Source organism: Geotrypetes seraphini, chromosome 4, assembly GCF_902459505.1.
Source record: "Geotrypetes seraphini chromosome 4, aGeoSer1.1, whole genome shotgun sequence".
NCBI classification, from domain to species: domain Eukaryota; kingdom Metazoa; phylum Chordata; class Amphibia; order Gymnophiona; family Dermophiidae; genus Geotrypetes; species Geotrypetes seraphini.
The window spans coordinates 128,011,370-128,036,931 of record NC_047087.1 but is presented as its reverse complement, the minus strand read 5'-3'; the positions used below and the strand labels follow the sequence as shown (position 1 = coordinate 128,036,931).

At 45.6% G+C, this 25,562-nt stretch overlaps 2 protein-coding genes across 5 annotated transcripts in view; one reads left to right on the top strand and one right to left on the bottom strand.

The window, feature by feature from the left end:
• The window catches only part of GET1 (guided entry of tail-anchored proteins factor 1), a 116,636-nt gene extending 102,856 nt beyond the window's left edge, over positions 1 to 13,780 (bottom strand). Inside the window, exon 1 of one of the 2 annotated variants that reach the window (XM_033941832.1) lies at positions 13,671 to 13,780. Coding sequence is in view for 1 of the 2 variants with exons in the window: in XM_033941830.1 (XP_033797721.1) it covers positions 13,311 to 13,418 (108 nt within the window). In the remaining variant the exon portion in view is untranslated. Of the gene's footprint in view, positions 1 to 13,310; positions 13,546 to 13,670 lie in introns of those variants that run through there. The other variant, XM_033941830.1, reaches the window with a different exon arrangement.
• A 58-nt stretch (positions 13,781 to 13,838) lies between these two features.
• HMGN1 (high mobility group nucleosome binding domain 1) overlaps positions 13,839 to 25,562 on the top strand; it is a 44,581-nt gene continuing 32,857 nt past the window's right edge. The window contains exons 1-4 of one of the 3 annotated variants that reach the window (XM_033941838.1): positions 13,839 to 13,910; positions 15,064 to 15,099; positions 15,187 to 15,216; positions 15,314 to 15,364. In XM_033941838.1, the coding sequence (XP_033797729.1) occupies positions 13,884 to 13,910; positions 15,064 to 15,099; positions 15,187 to 15,216; positions 15,314 to 15,364 (144 nt within the window). In that variant the 5' untranslated portion in view covers positions 13,839 to 13,883. Of the gene's footprint in view, positions 14,067 to 14,804; positions 14,862 to 15,063; positions 15,100 to 15,186; positions 15,217 to 15,313; positions 15,365 to 25,562 lie in introns of those variants that run through there. The other 2 variants (XM_033941839.1, XM_033941840.1) reach the window with 2 other exon arrangements.

Genomic DNA, 25,562 nt, shown 5'->3' with positions numbered 1-25,562 from the left:
CTATAGAAGTACTTTCTAGGGCCCCCTGCCTTGATTCTATATAATATCTCCTGTCAGGATAGCGGTAACTGGAAGATTTCGTATACATGGGTCCAGAGTAACCAACAACACATTACTGAGATCCCCCTCCTCCCACCTCAGCCCCTCCTGTACTCTACCTTTCTGATATCAATATGTTTCAGGAAGGAAAGCCCTTTCAGGTTAAATATGATGCACCACATGATGTTTTATATGATGTAGAATACCATTTTCTTACTTGGCATTTATTTCCAAAAATGTTTTTAGTTAATCATAGATACCCAAATTGCTCGCAATTTGTTGCTAACCACATATATATGCTGAATACTTGGTTTGACATGCAGTCAGGTACAGCCCAAACCACGCAACGTAGAAATAAACGTGAATTATTGGACACTATTCTAGGTGGCACAGGAACTGCACTAGGTGCTCTTAATACAATTGATATAGAGGTACTACGCAATAAGATGGGATCCACCTCTCAACATGCTTCTGATAGGTTCACCTCACAGCATATTATTAATGAAGCTTCCTCTAAATTATCCAATGTAATTGTTGACACATTTGCTCTTATTTCACTCATTATAGAACATAAAATTGTGACCTTGGCAAATGAGGAATATAGGTTGGGAAAAAATATTTCCTGGGCTATGGCCTGTGATCAAGTACAGATCGAGCTTATTACTATCCTAAAAGAAATTCTATTCACAGCTAAGTTAGGCCACTGGCCCCTGTCTCTGGTCCAGATGGCTAGTACCAAAGTACCTGATTTTGCTTAGCGCACCTTGATTGGTGGACAGAGAGTGTTCCAATCTGTACACCACAAGGATGCTCTATCTGTACTTTGATTCCATGGTCAGGACACCACACAGTTATTTATCCTGTAGTTAATATTGGTGTGCAGCTTGATAATATGCTTTTATATCCTTTGGATCACATCACATGGGTACTACCGATGGATGATACCTGGACTTCATTTAAGCCAATGGATCCCTCACTCTGTGTGCAGATACCATTTCATTTCAAGTGTGAACCTCATCAGTTTAAAGAGACTGTCACTTCCTGCTGGACTAATTCATCCTCCTGCTCCCTATCCGCAAAGATCTCCTACTCCTCTACTTCTTCACACACGTTGTACTACCTTGGAGCTGGACATTTTTGTTTTCACCTATTCTTTCCACAAAATGTTTCCTGTTCGTTGGATCCCTGGATTCATGACAGCCACCTTCCTAAGAACGCTTTGCTGTACAGTTCAACCTATTTACTGAACAATACCTGGTCATTCACCTCTGTCTTCCTCCATCATTAATGGGACAACCTACTCCACACCTCTGGTAACTAATGATTCTATGGACATTCCAGACTTTATTTCATATGCTGTACATCCACTACCTCTTGGTATGGGCAACGAGACATTTCAAAAGCTGCTGAACTTTACTGAAATCCATGTCTACATTGAACAACTTAAGAAAACCTCCAAAAAAGTGAATCATACTATCACTTTTGAAAATGGACAGATTGCACAAACTGTAGAAAATTTGCTACGAGACGCTCATGTCTCAGTTTGGGAACTTTTCTTTGGGTATTTGCCCACCGCAAACCACGCATTTAATGTTTTAATTCACCCTATCATTATCTTAATTATTGTATTATTATGATTTCCTTTGCTGTAAAGTGACACATGTACATTTGTTTACAACGCATATCATACAAAGTTCCTTCTAGCTTTTAAGGCAGTTATACATGAATTTCCAGTATCTTCTCTGACACTTGCTAATTTGGTTCCAATTTGGTTTTAATTTGGCATGGCCTATATATTGTATTACATTACCAGGGTCAGACATAATATTATCCCATATCAAATACTCTCTCATGACATCTTGGTACCTTTTATGCCTAAACTTCCTGAGAAAGTTTCCTGCATCCCTTATGCACCGTTCATTCGCTCAACGACGGGTAAGATATAAGCATACTGGGATCCCCACCCAGATGATGGACTGTACAACCTAAGACAGAGGTTTGAACTCATAATGGGAACTGTTTATCTTCATAGCTTGGAGATTCTGCAGGACAGGGGACGTGCTGCTATAAAGTTGGAGGTAAGCGAGGCATCTGCAAAATGCAGACTGGCAGTTTATAGAAGGGTACCGCAAGCTTGCCTTCATTTCAAAGAATAGAAATAAAAATAAAAAAAGTATGGGAGATGTCAGCATAGCTATTGCTAGCAAACAGTGTTTTCAGTTGGCATAACTAATGTCAGCAAAGGCCTATGGGAAATTATCTGACTCTGGATGCAGAATTATGTGCTCCTGCACAGAATTCACATACATTAATCATTCAGCCAGACTGGATTGTTTATCAAGAAGATAGGCTGCTTGAATGGGACAAAGAAGCCAGAGACTAATCCCATCTACCATGCCTGCAAGTATCACACCCTCCTTATCAATTAAATTAACCATTGTTTCAAACAGTTTACAAATTCTAAACAGAAAGATACTGGGACATACAATAGTTTCTATACACAGAATAAGATTCCAAGCTATAAAAGCCTCCTTTCTGTAACACATCAGCAGCTCTCTCTTTCTCCAGCTCTCTGTCTATCCTTCCCTTTATCTATGGAACATGAAGCATCACCCCATCCCCCTTTTCTCTCTCTCTGCCTTTCCCTGGAACTTCACGCTTCCTTCTGGACTCTGTAAGGCAGGGAAACTGCTTTGCTCTCTTATTAATTGTAATGCTTATAAATATTGCTTTTCTGTAAGACTATTTCTATAATACAGTGGTGCCTCACACAACGAACTTAATTGGTTCCAGGAGCAAGTTTGTTATGTGAAACGTTCGTTATGTGAAACGCGTTTTCCCATAGGAATACATGTAAAAAAAAATAATTCGTTCTGCAGCATAAAATATGCTAAGATGACATAAAAAAAGATAAATTTTTGGTTATTATTTTTATTTAGATACATCTAAAAACATAATTGTTTTTTAAAACAACACACATTTTTTAAATTTAAAGACAGACTAAGTAGAGTCTAATTTTACAGTGAGAGGGCAGAGTCTCAGCGGCAAAAACTGGGACTTAACTGTTCATTTTTTTTTTTTCTACCGTGTTTCCCCGATGATAAGGCAGGGCCATCAAATAAGACAGCCCACCCTTTTTAGAAAAAAATGTAAAATAAGGCACCCCCCCGCAAATAAGCCACCCACCGATACCTGCGCTTACCCGAATCGGGTGGTACGGTGGGTGACTCCGTGTGGTCCTTGGCACCCCCGACACGATCGGGGCAAGAGGGAGCTCAAGCCCTCTTGCCCCCCCGACTCCCCGACACGATCGGGGCAAGAGGGAGCCCAAGCCCTCTTGCCCCCCGACTCCCCGACACGATCGGGGCAAGAGGGAGCCCAAGCCCTCTTGCCCCCCCGACACGATCGGGGCAAGAGGGAGCCCAAGCCCTCTTGCCCCCCCCCCGACACGATCGGGGCAAGAGGGAGCCCAAGCCCTCTTGCCCCCCGACTCCCCGACACGATCGGGGCAAGAGGGAGCCCAAGCCCTCTTGCCCCCCCGACTCCCCGACACGATCGGGGCAAGAGGGAGCCCAAGCCCTCTTGCCCCCCGACTCCCCGACACGATCGGGGCAAGAGGGAGCCCAAGCCCTCTTGCCCCCCCGACTCCCCGACACGATCGGGGCAAGAGGGAGCCCAAGCCCTCTTGCCCCCCGACTCCCCGACACGATCGGGGCAAGAGGGAGCCCAAGCCCTCTTGCCCCCCCGACCCCCCGACACGACCGGGGCAAGAGGGAGCCCAAGCCCTCTTGCCCCGCCGATTCCCCGACATCGATCGGGCCAGGAGGGAGCCCAAGTCCTCCTGGCCACGGCGACCCCCTAACCCCACCCTGCACTACATTACGGGCAGGAGGGATCCCAGGCCCTCCTGCCCTCGACGCAAACCCCCCCCCCCCCAACGACCGCCCCCCCCAAGAACCTCCGACCGCCCCCCCAGCCGACCCGCGACCCCCCTGGCCGACCCCCACGACACCCCCAACCCCCTTCCCCGTACCTTTCTGTAGTTGGCCGGACAGACGGGAGCCAAACCCGCCTGTCCGGCAGGCAGCCAACGACGGAATGAGGCCGGATTGGCCCATCCGTCCCAAAGCTCCGCCTACTGGTGGGGCCTAAGGCGCCTGGGCCAATCAGAATAGGCCCGGGAGCCTTAGGTCCCTCCTGGGGGCAGGGCCTGAGGCACATGGTCGGGTTGGGCCCATGTGCCTCAGGCCCCGCCCCCAGGAGGGACCTAAGGCTCCCGGGCCTATTCTGATTGGCCCAGGCGCCTTAGGCCCCACCAGTAGGCGGAGCTTTGGGACGGATGGGCCAATCCGGCCTCTTTCCGTCGTTGGCTGCCTGCCGGACAGGCGGGTTTGGCTCCCGTCTGTCCGGCCAACTACAGAAAGGTACGGGGGAAGGGGGTTGGGGGTGTCGTGGGGGTCGGCCAGGGGGGTCGCGGGTCGGCTGGGGGGCGGGCGGAGGTTCTTGGGGGGGGGCGGTCGGTGGGGGGGGGGGGGGTTTGCGTCGAGGGCAGGAGGGCCTGGGATCCCTCCTGCCCGTAATGTAGTGCAGGGTGGGGTTAGGGGGTCGCCGTGGCCAGGAGGACTTGGGCTCCCTCCTGGCCCGATCATGTCGGGGAGTCGGGGGGGCAAGAGGGCTTGGGCTCCCTCTTGCCCCGATCGTGTCGGGGAGTCGGGGGGGCAAGAGGGCTTGAGCTCCCTCTTGCCCCGATCGTGTCGGGGAGTCGGGGGGGGCAAGAGGGCTTGGGCTCCCTCTTGCCCCGATCGTGTCGGGGAGTCGGGGGGGCAAGCGGGCTTGAGCTCCCTCTTGCCCCGATCGTGTCGGGGAGTCGGGGGGGCAAGAGGGCTTGGGCTCCCTCTTGCCCCGATCGTGTCGGGGAGTCGGGGGGGGGGGCAAGAGGGAGCCAGGCGGAGAGAGGGCAGTTAAGCGCAGTGCCTGCGCGGAAGGATGCAGCTCGGGCGACTTCGTTGTGTGAAACGAAGTTCGTTGTACGAATCAAGACATAAAGTTCGTTGTGCGCAGCGTTCGCTGTGCGAGGCGTCCGTTATGCGAGGCACCACTGTATATTCTTTATGCAATCACCTTTGGCTGTGTTTCTTATTTGATTCTACTCCTGGTGAATCTTCAGTGAGGGAACTGAACCTGGGACCTGGCGTTTGTAAGGGCGCCTCTCAAGTGACCCCACCAACCATATATTGTGGGGGCCACTAACAATCCTTACAGCCCATCTTCTTCGGAACCAGGAAGTGACAGGAGTAAAACCCCTGCTCTGCTGTTCCAAGGGAATTTCCTCAATGGCACGGAGATGAAGCAGAGCTTGAGCTTCCTGAAGAGGAAGGGTGGTTTGTGATGGACTGGAAGGATACTCTCTTGGAGGAAGATCTGGTGGATCCTGAGTGAAATGGAGTGTATCCTTCCCTGATGATTGATAGCAAACAGAGGTCTGATGTAATGGTCTCCCATCGATGGTAAAAATGATGGAGATGACCTCCTATTGGAAGGGGAGAGGACAGAGGCAGAATGATGGAGGTTATGGTCTGTTGGAGACAGTCAAAAAGGTTGAGAAGCCTTGGGTGCAGCACAAGGTTGAGGTTTCTGTTGATGTGGTTTCTTAGAAGGTGCTCAAGTATAATGAGCTGCTCTAGGAGTATAATGCCTCTGCTAGGATGGAAGAGGTCGAGAAGGTTTGGAAGGAGCTGGCTTAGGCTTGAGTCTGACAATGGAAGCAAAAGATTTCACATGCTCAGATAACTTTTTGGTAACTGCTTCAATGGATTCATTAAAAAGAAGTCATTGCCCTCACAAGGAATATTGGCCAGACAATCCTGAATGTTGGGGTCCATGTCAATAGTGCGAAGCCAGGCAAGCCTGCACATCGCTACTGAGAAAGCAGTGACCCTCGAGGAAAGCTCAAAGGCATCATAAGATGACTGGAGAAGGTGTAACCTGAGTTGAGACAGTGTAGCTATGACTTGCTGGAACTCTAAAAGTCTGTGCTGTGAAAAGTCTTTAGTAAAGCCAGATAGTACTTCAATAAAATATTTGAAATAAGTAGTAAAGATGAAATTATAATTAAAAAATCTGGAGACCATCATAGAATTTTGATAAAAGATGATGGCCAAACTTGTCCATGGTCCTGCCCTCTCTGCCAGGAGGAACGGTAGCATAGACCTGGAAGTATGGTTCCTCTTTAAGGAAGATTCCACAAGAAGGGACTGATGAGATAGTTTGAGCGTTCTGAAGCCCTTGCAATGTACAGTTCTGTATCTCGATTCCAGCTTGCCAGCAACAGCAGGAATGGAGTAAGGAGTCTCCAGGTTTCGTTTGAAAGTCTGGGAAAGAAGCCTGTTAAGGGGGCGTTTGAGAGACTCCGCAGGAGGCCAAGGCAAACCCATTTCCTCTAAATACTCCTTAGAATACTTAGAACCAGAGTCCAATTTAAGATCCAGGTCCTCAGCAATTTGACGGAGGAAAAGGACAATTGATCCGCAAGAGTATGGCTTCGAGAGGGACTGGATGACCTCAAGGCGCCTCAAGTAGTAAAGGAAGGCGAGGCCATTCTGGAGTATTGATATCCCAGCGAATAAGCAGACTTAGACGAGTCACTGGGAGAAGCATAACCCTCAGGAGACCTCGATCGAGGGGTTGGAGGCCTCGAAGGGCTGGAATGCCTGGATGAGGAAGACTGTTCTCTTGAAGAGGATCTGTGTCTCGATGAGTGCCTTGACTGATGATGGGAGTGTTGCCTGGAAGGAGGTCATGTTTGAGGTCGAGGAGACTTTGCCCTATGCCTCGAAACGGGCAAAGCCTTATGTGAGGATATAGGGCTGGAAGCTGTAGAGCGGAGACGAGACACCATAGAAGACTCCGTTGTTTGGATCGAGGTATCTCGAAGCACTTCCAAAGACTTGGCTCCTTGAATGGAGTGTGAAGATTCCAGACCTGACACTCGCAAATACTCAACTCCTTGCATAGAGTGTGAAGCTTCCAGACCAGACTCCTTGCATAGAGTGTGTATAGATTCAGCTCAAGGCACAGGCAAGGACTTGACCTCTTGTGAGACTGCTGAGTGCCCAGGCTGGACTGCAGGAAGCATAGTTGAGGCAGGACTATATTTGGTCAATAACTGAACAAATTCCTGCTCTAAAATCGACTTGATGGTAGCCTGCAATTGTGGATCCGAGTCTGAAACTGGACTACTTGCTGAGGCTAAAGACTCCGAGGACAGAGAGGAAGAATGACTCAACTTGGTTCTCAAACTGCCCAAAAAGCACTCCTCCACCGCTGCAGCTGAGGTATCTGGAGAAAACTTACTCGAGAAAATTTACTGTAGAAAATTTACTCGAGGTCGAGGACGTTCCAAAACGAGGAAGGTCTGATGAGAGTCGAGGTTGAGGAAGCTGGAGAATACCCTATCCCAGGCTTGACCGAGTCAGAGGTTGAAGTGGGGGTTTCCATACCAAAAATCTTCTCCACTTGAACTCGACGACGTTTAAGGGCACGACTCTGGGCAATAGTCAGGCCCCAGACACTGAAGGCACCAGCGATGTGAGTTAGTGAGGGAGATTGCATGCTGGCACTTCTTAAAGCCCGTGACCAGCCGGGACATAAAAGAAAAATAGCTGCCACAAAATCGAAGCCCGCAGGCTGAAGGCGCGTGGCTAGGCCCGCCATCACTTCAGATGACAAAGCAACAAAGAAATCTACTTTAAAAAACAAACAAAAAAAAAGCACAGCGACACGGTAATAAAGAAATAAAACATGAGCCGCGATGAGAGAAGGCACAAAGCGAACTAAGTTCAGTGCAGAGCGTCAAAGATGAACTTCTCGGCTACGCTGAAAACTAAGGAGACACGCCCTGAGTTGGGTGGGAATGCATGCACGGTGCTGCAGACTCGAAACTTCCAAGCTTCTTCAAGCATGTCTGCTTGCGAGGCTGTCCGCATCTGGGCTCCGTGGATGACGTCATCTACACGTGAGAATAGGCTGCCTGCTTGTCCTGGGATAATCCTATATAATAAAAGGTTAAGCGGCGCATGCGCTTTTAAAAAAGCGTGATCCCTGTCGCTGTGGTGTGTGATCCCTGGCCGTGTTCCATTTTAGAACCCGGCTGCAGGGATCACTCTGGCCACTCCCCCTCCTCCCGCCCTCACTCAGCAGCCCGAAGCGCAGGCAAGCTCTCTCCCTGCCCGCGTCCGCGAACACAATGGAGCTTCAACTCACCAACCACCGCTGTCGCTGCTCCTCCTCTTCCAAAGCAGCCTGCGATCGTGGCCGGCTTTAGCGAACCGCACAGGATCGCGTCAGAGGGAACATGCTACCGAGTTGGAGAGCGGCCTGCGAGGGTCACTAAAGCCAGCCATGATCGCAGGCTGCTTTGAAGAGGAGCAGGCCAGAAGACGCCGGGATGGAGGGAGGGTAAGAATGGGGCCAATACAGGGGGGGGCAGGGGGAAAGGGGGCTGCTTTGGGGGTGGGGTGTGCTTGGGACAGACAGCTGTGCTCGGGGGGAGGGGGAAGACAGAAGGGGCCATGGAGAGACAGGGAGAGGGAAAGGGGGCTGCTTTTTTTTTGGGGGGGGGGAAGTGTGCTGGGGACACACAGCTTTGCTATGGGGGGAAGACATAGAGAGATAGAGAGAGGGAAGGGGGCTGCTTTGGGGGGAAGTGTGCTTGGGACAGACAGCTTTGCTCTGGGGGGGAAGATAGAAGGGGCAATGGAGAGACAGGGAGAGGGAAAGGGGGCTGCTTTGAGGGGAGGGGTGTGCTTGGGGCAAATAGCTTTGCTCTGGGGGGGAAGACAGAAGAGGGCATGGAGAGACAGTTAGGGAGAGGGAAAGGGGGCTGCTTTGGGGGAAGGTGTGTGCTGGGGGCAGACAAGACAGAAGGACACAGACAGCGGCCAAGAAGAGAGAGATAAAGAAACACAGACAGACAGACACATCTATTCTAGCACCCGTTAATGTAACGGGCTTAAAGACTAGTGCTTTTATATAGACTGAGAAAATCCTGCACAGCCCAGAGTGAGAGGAGGAGAAGCAGGATATGTAAATTAAGCTCTCCACAGACTTTGCAGTGAAAGAGGGTAAATACCTGCTAGTCAAGACTAATATTCTTGTTTACAAGAAAGATTAGCAAAGGTATGAGCTAGAGGTCTGCACGGGAACGGGGATTGCGGGAATCCCGCGGGTCTCGCGGTTTCCCCCCCTGGCCCACGGGACTCCCACAGGGACACCCCCCTGGCCCACGGGACTCCCACAGGGATGCCCCCTGGCCCACAGGACTCCTATGGGGATGAAAACAGGCCTACCTAAATTCTGGCGAAGCAGGCATGCTGCTTACAAGTCCGGCATCGCGGCGGAAACAGCCATGCTGAGCAGTGAGCTCAGCCCGTACACAGCTGAAAGCCTTGCTTGCCGATTGGTCCGGCGGCTCGATGGGTCGGGGCCGCCAAACAAATCAGCATGCAAGGCTTTCAGCTTTGTACGTGCTGAGCTCACTGTTCAGCATGGCTGTTTCCCGCTGCGACGCCGGACTTGTATTTAAATTGCATGCCTGCATCGCCAGAATTTTGGCCCATCCGCAGCATACGTCAACTAAAGCAGTGATTCCCAACCCTGTCCTGGAGGAACACCAGGCCAATCGGGTTTTCAGGCTAGCCCTAATGAATATGCATGAGAGAGATTTGCATATGATGGAAGTGATAGGCATGCAAATTTGCTTCATGCATATTCATTAGGGCTAACCTGAAAACCCAATTGGCCTGGTGTTCCTCCAGGACAGGGTTGGTAACCACTGAACTAAAGTACAGGTATGTAAAACGAGAGGAGCGAGAACATGGTAAACAGAAGCAGGTATTTTACCTATAAATCAGGCAAACTCTTATTGGAAATCAATAAAATCCAAAACCATGCAGAGGAGCTGTCGTTAATGTATAGCGGCGCACGGATCCAATGAGTGAACTGAACATCAAATATCTCACACGTGAGCTTCCTGAATAATTAAGGATCTTCGCAACACCTTTTCTTTTCCCGCACTTCAGTTATCGTAAAAAATCAGCAATTGTTCTTGATGTTTTATTTCCCTGAAAGTGCTGAAAAGTGGAAATGACAAAAATGAATGCTCTAGAGCAGGGCTGCCCAAGTCTAGTCCCGTGCTCTATGGCTGCAAGGCTCCTTACTCTGGGGCACCAGACCTCCCTCATACAAAGGCCGGGAATGCAGAATTGGTTCCATTCTCGGTAGGGGATGCCGATCTATCTCTGCTCTTCCTCCTTTCTGCCCCCTCTGTCAACCCATCCATCATCCACCCTTCTTTCTCCCCCTTCCATTCAGCATCTGCCCATCTTTCCCCCCTTTCAGTCCAGCATCTGCTTCATTTCTCTTTCTCCCCCTTCTATTCAGCGTCTACTCCATCTTTCTCTTTCCTCCTTCCATCTGTATCCTCCCCCTCTCCTCCTTTCCATTCAATGTCTTCCTCCCCTCTCCTTTTCTTTACATCCATCATCTGTCTTTTTCTCTCTCCCCAGGCATTCCAGCTTGTCTTATCTTTCCCCTTTCATCCAGTGTGTCTGATCCCTCCCCCTTTCTATCTACAGTCTGTCTTCTCTCACCTCCTACATCCAGTATCTACCCCCTCCTACCTGAAACCTCAGCCGCTGCCAGACTGATGCAAATCAGTCCCTCCGATATCAGCTCTGACTTTGGGGGAAGACTTCTGGGTCGGCTACATATGGCGTGCTGCAGGCTGCCTCCAACCCCTGCTGTTATCTGGACTCAAATGAAGTGGTGGAAGGGAGTGCATTTTTGGACACAGAAGTCATGAACTGGGGAGAGAGGAAGGGAGGTAAAGAGATGCTGAGGTGGGGGAGGGAATAGAAAGGGAGAATTGGGTGTGGGTGTGTCAATGAGCAGGAGAGATGGTTGTGTACACACGGCAAATGGAAGAGGAGAATTTTTGGTCATAGGGAGGGAGGTACAGAATATGATAGGGAAGAAAAAGATGAGAAATGTGGCAAGGGAACAATGGGACAGATTGAAAGGGATGCAAGAGGGAGGAATGTTAGACAGTGGTGAAGGGAATGGAGGGAGAGATGTGGCATGGTGCTGGAGAGGGGTGATAGAAGGAGAAATGTTGGGCATGGAGCTGGTGGGCAGGCACGAAAGAAGAGAAAGAGATAAATGCTGGACCATGGTAGGGGGAACCAATGGACAGCAACAGAAGAATTTACAGAAGATGGGAAAGTGGAAAAAAGAAACTGGGACCAACTTTATGGAAAAATAAATCTCCAGACAACAAAGGTAAAAAACGGAATTTATTGACTAAAATATGTTAGCTTTGGGAAATGTATATGGCAGATGTCTTTGTTTTGTGTTCAAAAGAAAAGGAAATGCATTTCTGGTTTTATTTCTACAGTGTTGAAGTACTTGCTGACCTTTGCTGTGACTGGTAGGGATCCCCAAGCACCGCCAGCAGAGGACCTCCTCTAGAGATGGCCAGAACTCCCCTCCACCAAGCGCAGCAGTTGCTGGCAGCATCCATGAGCCACTGAGGTGCCAGCATCTGTGACTCAGGGACGCTACTGCTGCCTGCCAAGCTTGGCAAAAGGGACCCCTGGCCAACTGCAAAGGAAGTCCTCAGCTGACAGCTTGTGGGATCTCATCAGCTGAGTATTTATATTTTATATTTATATTAGAGGTTCTGGTAGAAACCCATTTACAAAGTATGTATTCTTCCCAATTAATATTTCCAAATTAATAAAGTCTCTTTGCTTATTTGTAAATGGGTCTCTACCAGAGCCTTTAATTCAGTAGCATAATTAAATAAAATAACTATTTCTGAAGTTTATAGGGAAGGGTGGGGGACGGAGGGGATTCCTCACGGGGTGGGGATGGAGGGGATTCCTCACGGGGACGAAGGGGATTTCTGTCCCCGCGCAACTCTCTAGTATGAGCCTAATCTTCCATTTCTTCCTCTTTAATATCACCAAAATCTGACCCACCTCTCTGAGCACACCCTTATCCACCTTATCTCTCGCCTAGACTACTGTAATTTATTTCTCACAGATCTTCCACATAACCATCTCTCTTCCCTTCAATCTGTTCAAAATTCTTCTGAATGGCATACTCCACCAGATTTGCTATGCTCACCTCATCCTCTCCTGAAAATCACTTCATTGGCTCTCCACCCATTTCCAAATAGAGCAGACTCCTCATATTTACAAGTGCATTCACTCTACATCACCTCAATATTTCTTCCTATACTCCGCCTCTATTACTAACTCCAGACTATGTTCCTTCTCTCTTGCTGCACCATATGCCTAGAACAGACTGCCTAAATCAGTACATCAAGCTCTGACCCTGGCAGTAAACAAATCCAGGCTAGAAGATTTAGAAGTTGGTTTTAACTAGGGTTACTATATGACTCCAGAAAGAGGAGGCCAGATTGAGACATCTGGGTTTCACTTCCATAGAAAGCAATGGAAGTAAAACACAGATGTCCCAATTCGTCCTTTTTTTTTCAAGAAGCCCTACTTTTAACTCATAACCCTCACTCATTTGTAATGCACCCATGTCTCGTTTGTTTAGGATTGTAAGCTCTACTGAGAAGGTACCATTTCTTGAATGTTTTAACGTACAGTGCTGCATATGCCTAGCAGTGCTATATAGTAGTAAATAGGTAGTGTATTGCTTTTTTTTCCCCCCCAACAACATAATTATTAAAGCCACCGAGTACCTATGCCTACATCCATTATCTTGTCAGCCCATATCATTTTCAAACGGCAAACTCTTTCAAACGGCTTTCTACATTTTTTTTACAGCATGATTTTCCCAACCCCGCCCTCGTAAACGTAAGGTCAATCTGGCTAAAAACACATTCATACACGTTCCATTATGGTAACTCAATCAAACCGATTGTAAAGTCACCAAACGAAGCTAGGAAAGCCTTAAAAACTGTGGAAAATACTGGTCTCTAGTGCTGTCTCTATTCATACTTTAATTACAGAACAGATCATATTTCTATAACAAAGGTAATGACAATACAAATCGCCGAGATGAAAAAATTAAAAATGGCTCAGTTTGCGCAACGTTTTTTTTTTTTGTTGTCGTTTTATATACGTTTTTACAGTTACAAGATTAAGGCTTAATGCTTTCACTTAACTTACAGCATACCGCTTCAGCCCAACAACATTCCTATCACACATTCCTAACACAAATTATTAGTTCTTACTTACAAAGGAGGAAAACGACGGAAGCAGAATTTTAAGCAAGTTACACAATAGGACTGAACTAAGAACAAGGAGCCAAGCACAACTCGCCGCCATGATACTACAGTGTACCATCACAGATCTCAACTGCACACGCGCACAGTAGCTTTCACCTCTCACTGCTTCCCCTAACCTTAAGTGCAGGAAAAGGCAAGAAACCAGATAAAATATAATAAACCCGGTACACAACCCCCCCACCTCCACCTTTCCAGTCAGACTGAAAGCAAAAGGTTGTTAACTTTTACAACGTTTTGAAATGTGATACTTCAACCTTACTCTAGGCACGTGAGAACGCAGTAACCAATCAAAACAGAAGGCTTTATTTACCTCCAATTCAAACAAACATGATAAAAAGAAAAATGTTTGTTTTTCTCCCACCCTCAATAGTTCTGCAGCCTTCAGTGGGAGGGCTCGAGGGTGATTGACAACCACACCTACCCACACAGGTGATAATGTTGTGATACGAAAGCCACAATGTGGATCACTGTGGCCAATCAGGGGCGAGAAGGCAGTCTGGGCAGGTTGGATCGGTGAACAAACATGCAGAAGGCGGAGGGATTTGATCTGGTTTGATCTAGTTCTGGTGGTCGCTTGTTAACCGTTTGCAAAGTGTATTAGTAGATACTATTCCATCTGCGGGCTTGAGAGTTTTCATTAATAGACACTTTTCCAGAGTAATAAACTAGGAGCGTTAGCTAGCAAATCAATATGCCTAAAAGGAAGGTAAGGAAGAGGGCTATGTGTATTCTGGGATGCGTTAAATAGAAATAAATAGATGCAAAAAAAACGTATTTTTCGTTGTGATAGTTCTAGTTTGTGCTTTGGTAGTCTTAAGAAAAGCAGTAAGTTGTACAATGAATTCTATTCTTCAGTGCAAGTTTGTTTTCTTTAACCAATGGCAGTCGTTAAGTTAGAATTTTGTATGTGCAATATATTTTATAATAAAGGAATGATATTTTGATCTGGGTAGTAGTAGTAAATTAATACCTAGAACCACACCTTCTGTAAGTAGCAAATTAGATGATGCGGATTAGGGAGAACGCGCCATTTTTGCGTGTGCCAGGATTGTCTTTTTTAAATTCTGACCACTCCCTTAATTATGAAAGAATAGGATTTTGTCGTGTTCTGTTTTGTGATATTTTAACATGAAGCTGTGTGCATAGACGGAGGAGATATTCTAATGCCCGTACAAATTGCTTGTGCTCGCTCAGTGTCCTTATACGCAAAGCTGGGTTGAATGACATTCTTCACTTGTTGCTCAGAGGAGTTGTTCCCCGCCGTAGCTGCTGCTATTTATGCTGTTTTATCTAACTAATGATACAGTAAAGCGGCTCCGGCTTCTGGAACCTTCTGTAACATTTTGTTAAACGCGGAGGATCTCGGAGTCTCGATTTCGAACGAACGGCGGGAAGTAGAGGGAGGGGAGTACTAGATCACGTGATGTGCGAGTGTAGCCTTTCAGAACGCGATGATACAGTACTATAGATTGCTAGTTGTGGTGCCTCTAGTTTGTATAAAGTAGGCCTTTTAAGATTTTGTTTCTGGGGTAGACTTACCATGAATTAAGGCTTGGTGTCTTTTTCTCTAAACTTTTATATTGCAAAATTAGTGGCACCATGTTTTGCATTTTTTTCAAGGATGAGTATTTGTGTTGAACTGGTATTTTGTATGTTGAAGTTAGTTTAGTAGTAAACTTGTGTCCCTCTCACCTACCCCTTAGGTCAATACATCTGATGCTGGTGATATGAAAGATGAGGTAAGAATATAAAATATGTAATCTTTTGATCTTTAGATGTGTCTTTTTAAAAAATTTTGTAATCTTAAAATCTTGTTTTATTTATAGCCCAAGAGAAGGTCAGCACGTCTTTCAGCTGTAAGTGCAATGTTTTTTATGTATCTTTGTAGTCAGATTTAATTAGATCATATTTAAATTTGATGTGGTTGTCATTCAGTATTTTGTTTTCTTATAGAAACCGGCACCACTGAAACCTGAACCTAAGCTGAAGAAATCGGCTGTGAAAGTGAGTATAGGTCATAGTGGGATTTTTGAATCTCTCTTGGTTTTAGTTAAAAGGTAACATGTAATAGATGTATAGCATACATATGAAGTAACATAGATGACTGCAGATAAGACTTATATGGTTCATCCAGTCTGTTCAACAAGATGAACTGATAGTATAACACATGAAATAATATGATAAAAGTAAACTATGATTATTACATTTACATTATAGTTATAAAACACAAAGAATGGAGTCCCCTCGTCCTTTAACTATGTATGTAAAAGATCTTAGAAGTCATTGTTGCTTTTAATAAAGTCTTTATTAATACAAAATGTAACAACAGTGTCTTTGTTAAGTTTTTTTTGTACCTGAGTTTCGGCTCCATCGAGCCTACATCGGGGTCCAAAGACCAAAAGCTGCAAATGAACAAAGTGGTCTGTATTTGATGTAAAAGATTATGTCAAAAGTCCCAGAATTTCTAGAAAAATCACTCCTATCTAAATAAAAACATGGGACTGCCAACATATTTTTTTCTCTTTCATAGCTTATCAGCTCCATAGCCTCTTGTGAATATCTTTAGTCCCTGCTACACCAGAACAGCTGATATAACTTCTGTTCCACTGTAGCAGGTACTGAAGAGACTGGAGCCGGCAGTGCTATGCTTTAATCACTAGCATTGTCAGCAGGCTATAAAGGGTTAGTTGAAGGGAGGAGTATATAGTGGACTGTGGTGGGTGTTGGTATCAGAGTGGAGCAGGTAAGGGGGCTGGTGTTAATGTGCATTTCTTGTACAATCCCACCCTGTTCTTGGGCAAGTGGGTAGATTGTCCCATTTTGTGAGATCTCTTGTAGGAAGCTTCATTTACATGTTGTATTTTGGACCCTCCCCTCTTGCCTCAAGATTGCCTCCGACTTGTGTTCTAGATTGTCCCATTTTGTGAGATCTCTTGTAGGAAGCTTCATTTACATGTTGTATTTTGGACCCTCCCCTCTTGCCTCAAGATTGCCTCTGACTTGTGTTCTACAAGCGAGACACTAAGTTAGACTCTTCTGCTCATGTTTGTTTTTACTCTAACTTCAGTATTTTCACGGCTTTGTGTGTTCGTGCTGCAGAGGTTCCCCACAGGGATAGCTCTGGCTGTGGAAGATCACAGATTTTACTGGCAAGCCTGCTTTGTTGTCTGGAGATTTCATGAGTGTCTGGTTGCGTTTCCTTCTGACTGTCCATCCAATATTTCTTTCTGCCTCCTGCATGCTTCCTCTCCTCTGGACCTCGTTCCCTTCCCCAACCAACATCTCCCTCTTTCCCTCCATGAGTCCAATTTTTCTTCCTCTCTCCTCCCCTATTGGCAATGTCTCGTTCACTGTCCAACTTTTTCTCTCATTCCCATCGTTGCTGCAAAGTAAGTGGGGAAAGAGATCTGGGCTGCATCTCTCCCACCCCTTCTACTGCCACATCCAACATTTCTCCCTCTGTCATCCCCCCAGATCATGTATAGCATTTTTCACCCATGCCCATTTCTCCTTCTATCACCCCTCTCCAGCACCATGCCACATCTCTCTCTTCATCACTGTCAGCATTTCTCCCCTTTGCATCCCCTTCAGTCTGTCCCTCTGTTTTCTCTCCACCACCCTATCCAATATTTATTCCTCTCGTACTTCTCTTCCCTATGCATCTCTACCTTAATCCCCTCTCTCAATGCCCAACATTTTTCCTCCTTCTTCTATTTCCATGTGCATCATCTCTTTTCCCTCTCACACATACTCAAGCCCAACAATTTTCCCAAGTTAGTGTTTCCTTCCCTGTCATGACCCCCTCCCTGCCATCCAGCCTTTGTCCCAAATTCCCCTTTCTCCTTTTGTTCAACGGTCAAGCCCCCTCTCTCCCTTACTTGCAACAATGCGCTCGCTTCCTTTAGAGCCACCTAGCTTGGCTGTTCCTTCCTGCCTTCGGCCGCATAGGGACGCGTCGCGAGCAGCGGCTGTTACATGTTGCTTGTGGTTGACCCATAAACCTCAGTGTTCTCCCCATAAATTTTTTCTAGCTGGGTGGGGCAGGATGGGAAATTTGGTGGTGGGGAAAATTAATCTCCTCTTTTACTAAGGTGCGCCAACATTTTTAGCACGCGCAAACTCCCGCGCTACACGAGAAAACTAACGCCAGCTCACGTGGTAATTCTGCGCGCACTAAGCACACGCTAAAACCATTTTCGCAACAGTAAAAGGAGCCCTAAATGTGTACTATTTTTATTAGTTAATTATTATTTTCCAATGCTCAATATGACTTCCTTTTTTAAGGTTTGACGCTTGTGCCAGAATATTTTTACTAAATTTAAGAAGCATCCAATGCTAGAAGGGAATAATTAGATATTTGCCCTCTTTCAAATGGTATAGAGCAGTGATTCCCAACCCTGTCCTGGAGGAACACCAGGCCAATCGGGTTTTCAGGCTAGCCCTAATGAATATGCATGAGAGAGATTTGCATATGATGGAAGTGATAGGCATGCTAATTTGCTTCATGCATATTCATTATGGCTAGCCTAATGAATTGGCCTGGTGTTCCTCCAGGACAGGGTTGGGAACCACTGGTATAGAGGTTTTAAAAAGGGAAAGGCGTTAATGAAGTCATTAGGTTCAATCTAGCCATTTATTTCTGCATGAATTTAAACAACAACAACAAAAAAGATAAATATAGCTCATCCAGTCATACAAGAATGGCTCTACAGCAGGAGTGCCCACACTTTTTGGGCTTGCAAGCTACTTTTAAAATGACCAAGTCAAAATGATTTACCAACAATAAAATTTTAAAAAACACAAAGCACACTGTACGCAGAGAAAATGTTAATTATCATTTATATTCCACAGGTTTTCAAAGAGCTCAAGGCAGATGACTTTATGCAATGTCACCTCAGGAACAACTATAAACTAAACTAAACCTTAAGTTTATATACCGCATCATCCCCACGGAAGTAGAGCTCGGCATGGTTTACAAGAACTTAAAATGAGAAAGGGTAGGAAAAGGTTTACATAGGTTTATAAATCGAGTGGGAAAGTAAGGGAAAAGAAATTACATGTTAGAGAAGAGTCAGGTTTTTAGTTGCTTGTGGAATAAATGGATGGAGCTCAGGTTCCGCAGCGGGATAGTGAGGTCATTCCAGAGACCTGTGATTTTGAAAAGAAGTGATTTTCCTAGTTTACCTGCATGGAGAATACCATGAAGGGAGGGGAAGGATAATTTTAATTTGTGGGCAGTCCTGGTGGAGTAGGGGTACGAGGAGTTAAAAGAAAGTGGGATTAGGGAAGGAAGGATGCCGTGAATAATCTTAAAAGCCAGGCAAGAGCATTTGAATTGGACTCTGGAGATCACTGGGAGCCAGTGAAGATTGGCCAAGAGTGGGGAGACGTGGTCAGATTTACGTTTTGCAAAAATCAGCTTGGCTGCCGTGTTCTGAATAAGCTGGAGTCTTTGGAGGCTTTTTTTGTTAAGCAAAGGTAAATGGCATTACAATAGTCAAGTTTGGAGAGGATGATGGATTGGACAAGGATGGCAAAATGATTTTGGTGGAAGAAGGGTCTTGCTTTCCTTAGCATGTGGAGGCTGAAAAAGCATGATTTTGTCAAGGAGTTGAGGTGGTCATTGAGAGAGAGAGAGGAATCGATAATGATGCCGAGGACCTTGCTTGAGAACTCAAGGTGTAAGGCAGAGCCTGAGGGCAGTGTGAAGAGGGTGGGCAAGTGTTCTAACTTTGGGCCAAGCCAGAGTAATTTTGTTTTTGATTCATTTAGTTTCATCTGTACCAAGAGGGACCAGGAGTGGAGTCTCCTTATGCAGGATGTTATGTTGTCGTGGAGGTTAGTGAGGTTTTGGTCTGTTTCAAGAAGGACAAGGATATCGTCGGCGTATGTGTATATTGTTTCAAAGGTGGAAACGGAAAAAGGAGGCGGTTTAGCTATCATCTATCATACATCGATCCTTCTTCAATCTAATACTACCAACCTATCCTCCAATCCTCTAATTGAAACTCTCCATTTCTCCACTAAACACTCTTCCTCTCTTAATTTCCTTTTGATCTATTTACCCCCACCTATATCTAAACTCTCACTTTCTTCCCTGATCTCCACCATATCTGACTTTAATATCGCCTATCCTGATTCTATAATCCTCGGAGATTTCAATATACACTTCAACTCTCCTAATCACTATAATACATCTGAACTATTAACCTTGCTTTCCGATCTATCACTTTCTCCACTCATCCACATGCTTACACACTCTGCCGGAAACACTCTCGATATGATTCTAAGTCCAAACTCTATCAATCATCTTTTCAAAAATTTCCATTTTCATTCAGTACCATGGTCAGACCACACTTTGATTACCTGGCAATTAGAACTTCTAATATATCTCCACCACGATCAACAAACAACTAATATCCCTATCACTCGAGACATTAACAAAATAACGCTTCAGACTATTCAGTCCTCTTTTGACTTAAATCTTAAAGACTTCTCTTCCCTCTCAGTCATTGAACAATTCCCTCTCTGGGAAACTTCTACAACTTCCTTACTAGATTCCCTGGCACCCAAATCTGAACATAAATCCACCTCCAATCAACTCTCCAAAAAACACCACCCTTGGTATAACGATAAACTAGCTCTTCTCCGTCGACAACTTCGATCTGCCGAAAATAAATGGCGTAAGACACGCCTTAACAATTACCTCATCCAGTTCAAAGAAAAAGCATCCCATTATAAAAAAACTATCCAACAAACTAAAAAAGATTATTACGCTAAGCTCATTTCATCTACCCGCAACTCTTCTACTCTCTTCAGTCTTGCACAGTCGCTTTCAAAATATTCTAAAAAAAAACAAAACCCACCTATCTCAACTTTACCTTCAGCAGCGGAACTTTCACAATTCTTTGACACTAAAATCAAAGATATCAGATCTCTATTAGGTTCTTCATTACCTACTCTTTCTGCTCAAACTTCTGTTGACTCGACTCAACTACCCTTCAGCTCCTTTACTAGCTTCAAAATGCCCTCATTATCCCATCTATTTCTCATTTTACAATCTCTTAATCCCTCTAATAACCCCTTGGAAAGTATCCCTCCTTTACTTCTTAAAAAATTCTACTCTTTCTTCGGCCCATACCTTTGGGAAATGATTTCCAAATCTCTTTCCGACAGCTTGGTTCCAATCGCTTGGAAAACAGCTCTCATCTTTCCTAAACTCAAACAATACAACACAGATCCTACTTTACCTAAAAACTATCGTCCTATAGCCAATCTACCCTTAGTCTCTAAACTTACGGAAAAAATTATTCACTCACAACTAACAGATTTTCTCGAGAAAACCCATGTTCTTCATCCATGTCAAACCGATTTTCGCTCTTCACACTCCACAGAACTATCTCTACTAGGACTTATCTCAACCATACACTACTACCATGATCATCAGAAATCTATTATTCTAATCTCTCTCGACCTGTCTGCAGCCTTCGACACTATTGATCATTCCCTCCTTCTCTCTAGATTACAAGACTGCGGTATTACAGGTTGTGCCCTTTCTTGGTTCATATCCTATTTTCACGAACGATGCTCCAAAGTTCAAGCAAAAAATGAAACTGCTTCAACCATACCACAAACATTCGGAATCCCACAAGGTTCAATCTTATCTCCTTTACTCTTCAACATATTTCTTTCTCCGCTTCTTACTTTGGCGCAATCTATAGGATTTACAATCTACGCTTATGCCGACGACATACAACTCCTTCACCCAATCAATACTACTAACATTCTAGACATAATAGAAATAAATAATAAATTAAACATCATAAGTGACTGGCTATATTTAAACAAACTCTCACTTAATATAGATAAATCCTGCGGGCTTCTTCTTCCTATCAAAACATCAGAAACATTATTAGGAACAATCTCAATCAAATCTTTACCATTACAAATGCTAACCAAAATAAAACTCCTTGGTGTTATCTTCGATAGAGAGCTTTCTTTTCACGACCACATAAGTTCGACCGTAAAAACCTGCTTTTTTAAACTTCGTATTTTTCGATCACTCTGTCCTATCCTAGATACTGACTCAATCAACATCTTGACTCATTCCCTAGTCATTTCCCACCTAGACTACTGTAACTCCCTCCTTAATGGACTCCCTCAAAAAGAACTACGACGACTGCAATTAATACAAAATTCTGCAATAAAATTAATATACAAAAAAGGTAAATTTGAACATGTTACTCCTCTTCTTAAAGAGGCTCATTGGCTCCCCATCACACATCGCATCACCTACAAAATCATCTTACTCTCCTTTAAAATTAAACTTTTCCATCAACCACTATTCCTTGATAAACTACTAATTCCACAATGCTCCCCTCGTACTTTAAGATCCACTGACCAAAAACTCCTCTTTATTCCTTCTTTAAAAGAATTCTATTACACCCGAAAAACCAATTTTGCAGTAACTGAACCCACACTATGGAACTCTCTCCCACAATATTTACGGGACGAACAAAATCTAATCAAATTCAAGACTGGCTTAAAGACTTTCTTATTTCAAGATGCTTTCGGTTGAATCTAAATCACTCTCTTTCTTCTCTTAAGTCTTTCTCTTTTTTGTTTCCCACTCTCCCTTTTTCTTACTGTGAGTAAGTATTTGCCGCAACAATGCTACCCTATCCCTCACGTTCTATCCCCTCCCCGCTTTCTCCTTCTTTACTAAATTATGTAACTTCTCCCCTCCTTCCCTTATTTTCCTCACCTTCCAGTTTGTCTAGTCTATGTCATTTACGTTCACTTTATTTTATAACATTTTTAGCCTCTACAAAACATTGTTAACCGGCCAGACATTTGCTTGATGGTCGGGATATTAAAAACTAATAAACTTGGAAACTTGGAAAGCTGGAAGAGCTTCAATGAGGACATATAGATATTAAAAAGGATAGGGGAAAGGGGTGATCCCTGGGGGACCCCGCAAGAAGGAGACCAACGAGTGGACATGGTGCCATTAGAGTTGACAGTGTAGGAGCGAGAGCGAAGGAAATTTGAAAACCAGTTAAGAACGGTGGAATCAATTCCTATCTCGGAAAGTTGATAAAGTAGTATGTCGTGGTGGACGACATCGAAAGCAGCAGAAAGGTCAAATTGTAACATAACAGCGAACTTGTTTCGAGAATGTAGTTGTTGCACCTTTGATATTAGGGAGACAAGGAGGGACTCGGTGCTGAAGCTGGGTCTAAAGCCATGTTGATAGGGGAAGAGAATGGAGAATCTCTCTAGATAAGAAGATAGCTGGGTAGCGACTATGGACTCAAGCAGTTTGGTTAGGAGGGGGATATTTGCTATGGGGCGGTAGTTTGATGGTGAGGAGGGGTCGAGATCAGCTTTTTTCAATAGAGGGGATAGGGCAATGTGTCCCATTTCTGTAGAGAACAAGCCAGATAGTAGGGCAGTGTTTACAAGATTGGTGAGGGAGGAGATGGCCTGCGCAGAAATGTTATCGTAAAGGAAGGATGGGAAAGGGTCTAGGATACATTTGCATGATTTCAATTTGTGACAGAGTTTAGAGATCTGGGAATCGGAGGCTATTTCGAAGGCAGTCCAGGATCTATCAGCAGGGATAGGGTTGGAGTCGTTGGGAGGTAGAGAGTTGTAGGAGATAGTTGGGGGGAAAGAGCTTCTTATGGTAATTATCTTATCATTAAAAAACTTGGCTAGGTCGTTAGCAGATGGTAAAGAGAGGGGGGAGGTGGAGTCGTTTTTTGAGGTTAGACTATGCCAGATGTTGAACAGTGTACTAGTTTGGTTTTTTGATCTGGTGATTTTGTCACCATAGAAATTTTTTCTTGCTTTTGTCAATACCGTGTTGTAGAACTTGATATTGTTTCTCCAGGATTGTCTGTCAGAAGGGGATTTCGATTTTTTCCATTTACGCTCCAGTGCTCGACATTTCTGCTTCAATTCCCTATGATATGGAAGGTACCAAGGAGCTTTGCGAGAGTGGGAGATAGGTTTAGTACAGAGGGGAGCAAGAGCGTGGTAAGTGGATTCAGAGAGGGTTACCCAGTTGGAGTCAGGGTCGGTGTGGTCAGGGGAAGGAGGTAGTTGGTTGAGAAATTGGGACCAGAACTGTTCACTCGTGATTTTTTTGCGATAGGTGATATAGTTTGTGACCCGGGGAGGAGTGCCCAGATGGGACATGAAAATGGGAAGGCAGATGGAGCCAAGAAGGTGATCAGACCAGGGGACATGTTCCCAACGCGCTTCTTGAACAGAAGTTTTGTGTTCCGTCAGATCGAGGAAGCTGATGATATCTAGAGTATGCCCCTTATCATGGGTAGGGGTGGGCGGAGGGGCAGTGAAACCGAGGGAGGTGAGGAAGTCGTTGAAATCGGTTGTGTCCTTGTTGGTGATATCGTCTAGATGGAGGTTAATATCACCGATGATCAATAGTCTCTGGAATTTTAGGAAGGCCCTTGTTATGGTCTCTAGGACGAGTTCGGAGGATTTGTTCCAGGGGATGGGTGGGCGGTAAAGTAACAGGATACCTAATGGGTGGGGATACAAAAATAAATATACCCCCTCCCTTTTTACTAAACCACAATAACGGTTTTTAGCGCAGGGAGATGCGCTGAATGCCCTGCGCTGCTCTCGATGCTCATAGGCTCCCTGTGTTAGAAATCGCTATTGTGGTTTAGTAAAGCACAGTTACTTACCGTAACAGGTGTTATCCAGGGACAGCAGGCAGATATTCTTAACACATGAGTGACGTCACCGACGGAGCCCCGGTACGGACACTTTTAACTAGAAAGTTCTAGTTGGCCGCACCGCGCATGCGCAGGTGCCTTCCCGCTCGACGGAGGAGAGCGTGGTCCCCAGTTAAGATAAGCCAGCTAAGAAGCCAACCCGGGGAGGAGGGTGGGTCGTAAGAATATCTGCCTGCTGTCCCTGGATAACACCTGTTACGGTAAGTAACTGTGCTTTATCCCAGGACAAGCAGGCAGCATATTCTTAACGCATGGGTGACCTCCAAGCTAACAGAGAGGGAGGAGGGATTGTTGGCCATTAGGAAAACAAATTTTGTAACACAGATTGGCCGAAATGCCCATCCCGTCTGGAGAAGGCATCCAGACAGTAGTGAGAAGTGAATGTGTGAACTGAGGACCAAGTGGCAGCTTTGCAGATCTCCTCGATGGGCGTGGAGCGGAGGAAAGCCACAGAAGCAGCCATAGCTCTGACCCTGTGGGCCGTGACAGCACCTTCCAGTGAGAGACCGGCCCGAGCATAACAGAACGCAATGCAGGCAGCAAGCCAGTTAGAAAGCGTCCGTTTAGAGACAGGCGACCTAGACAATTAGGGTCGAAGGACAAAAAGAGCTGAGGGGACGAGCGGTGAGCCCTGGTACGGTCAAGGTAGTATGCAAGGGCACGCTTACAGTCCAGCGTGTGTAATGCCTGTTCCCCAGGATGAGAATGGGGCTTAGGGAAAAAGACAGGTAACACAATGGATTGGTTGAGGTGGAAGTCCGAGACCACCTTGGGAAGAAATTTAGGATGGGTACGCAGAACTACCTTGTCATGGTGAAAAACCGTGAAAGGTGGGTCAGCGACCAGTGCATGTATCTCACTAACCCTCCTAGCAGAGGTGATGGCAATGAGGAAAAGCACCTTCCATGTCAGAAATTTGAGTGAAGTTGTGGCAAGAGGCTCAAATGGAGGTTTCATGAGGGCTGAGAGAACCACGTTCAGGTCCCAGACGACTGGAGGAGGCTTCAGCGGTGGTTTGACATTGAAGAGGCCTCTCATGAACCGGGAAACCAGGGGATGAGCCGTGAGAGGTTTTCCGAGGATAGGCTCATGAAACGCAGTGATGGCACTGAGGTGGACTCTGATTGAGGTAGATTTGAGGCCAGCGTCTGAGAGAGAAAGCAAATAGTCCAGTATAGTTTCTACCGCCAATGAGGCGGGATCGTGATGATGAAGTAGACACCAAGAGGAGAACCGGGTCCATTTCTGATGGTAACATTGGAGGGTGGCCGGTTTCCTGGAGGCATCCAAAATACGACGGACAGGCTGAGACAAGTTCTCTGGAGAGGTCAGCCCGAGAGAAACAAAGCTGTCAGGTGGAGCGAGGACAGATTGGGATGCAGTAGAGACTGATGCTGCTGTGTAAGTAGAGTAGGAAACACAGGAAGAGGAAT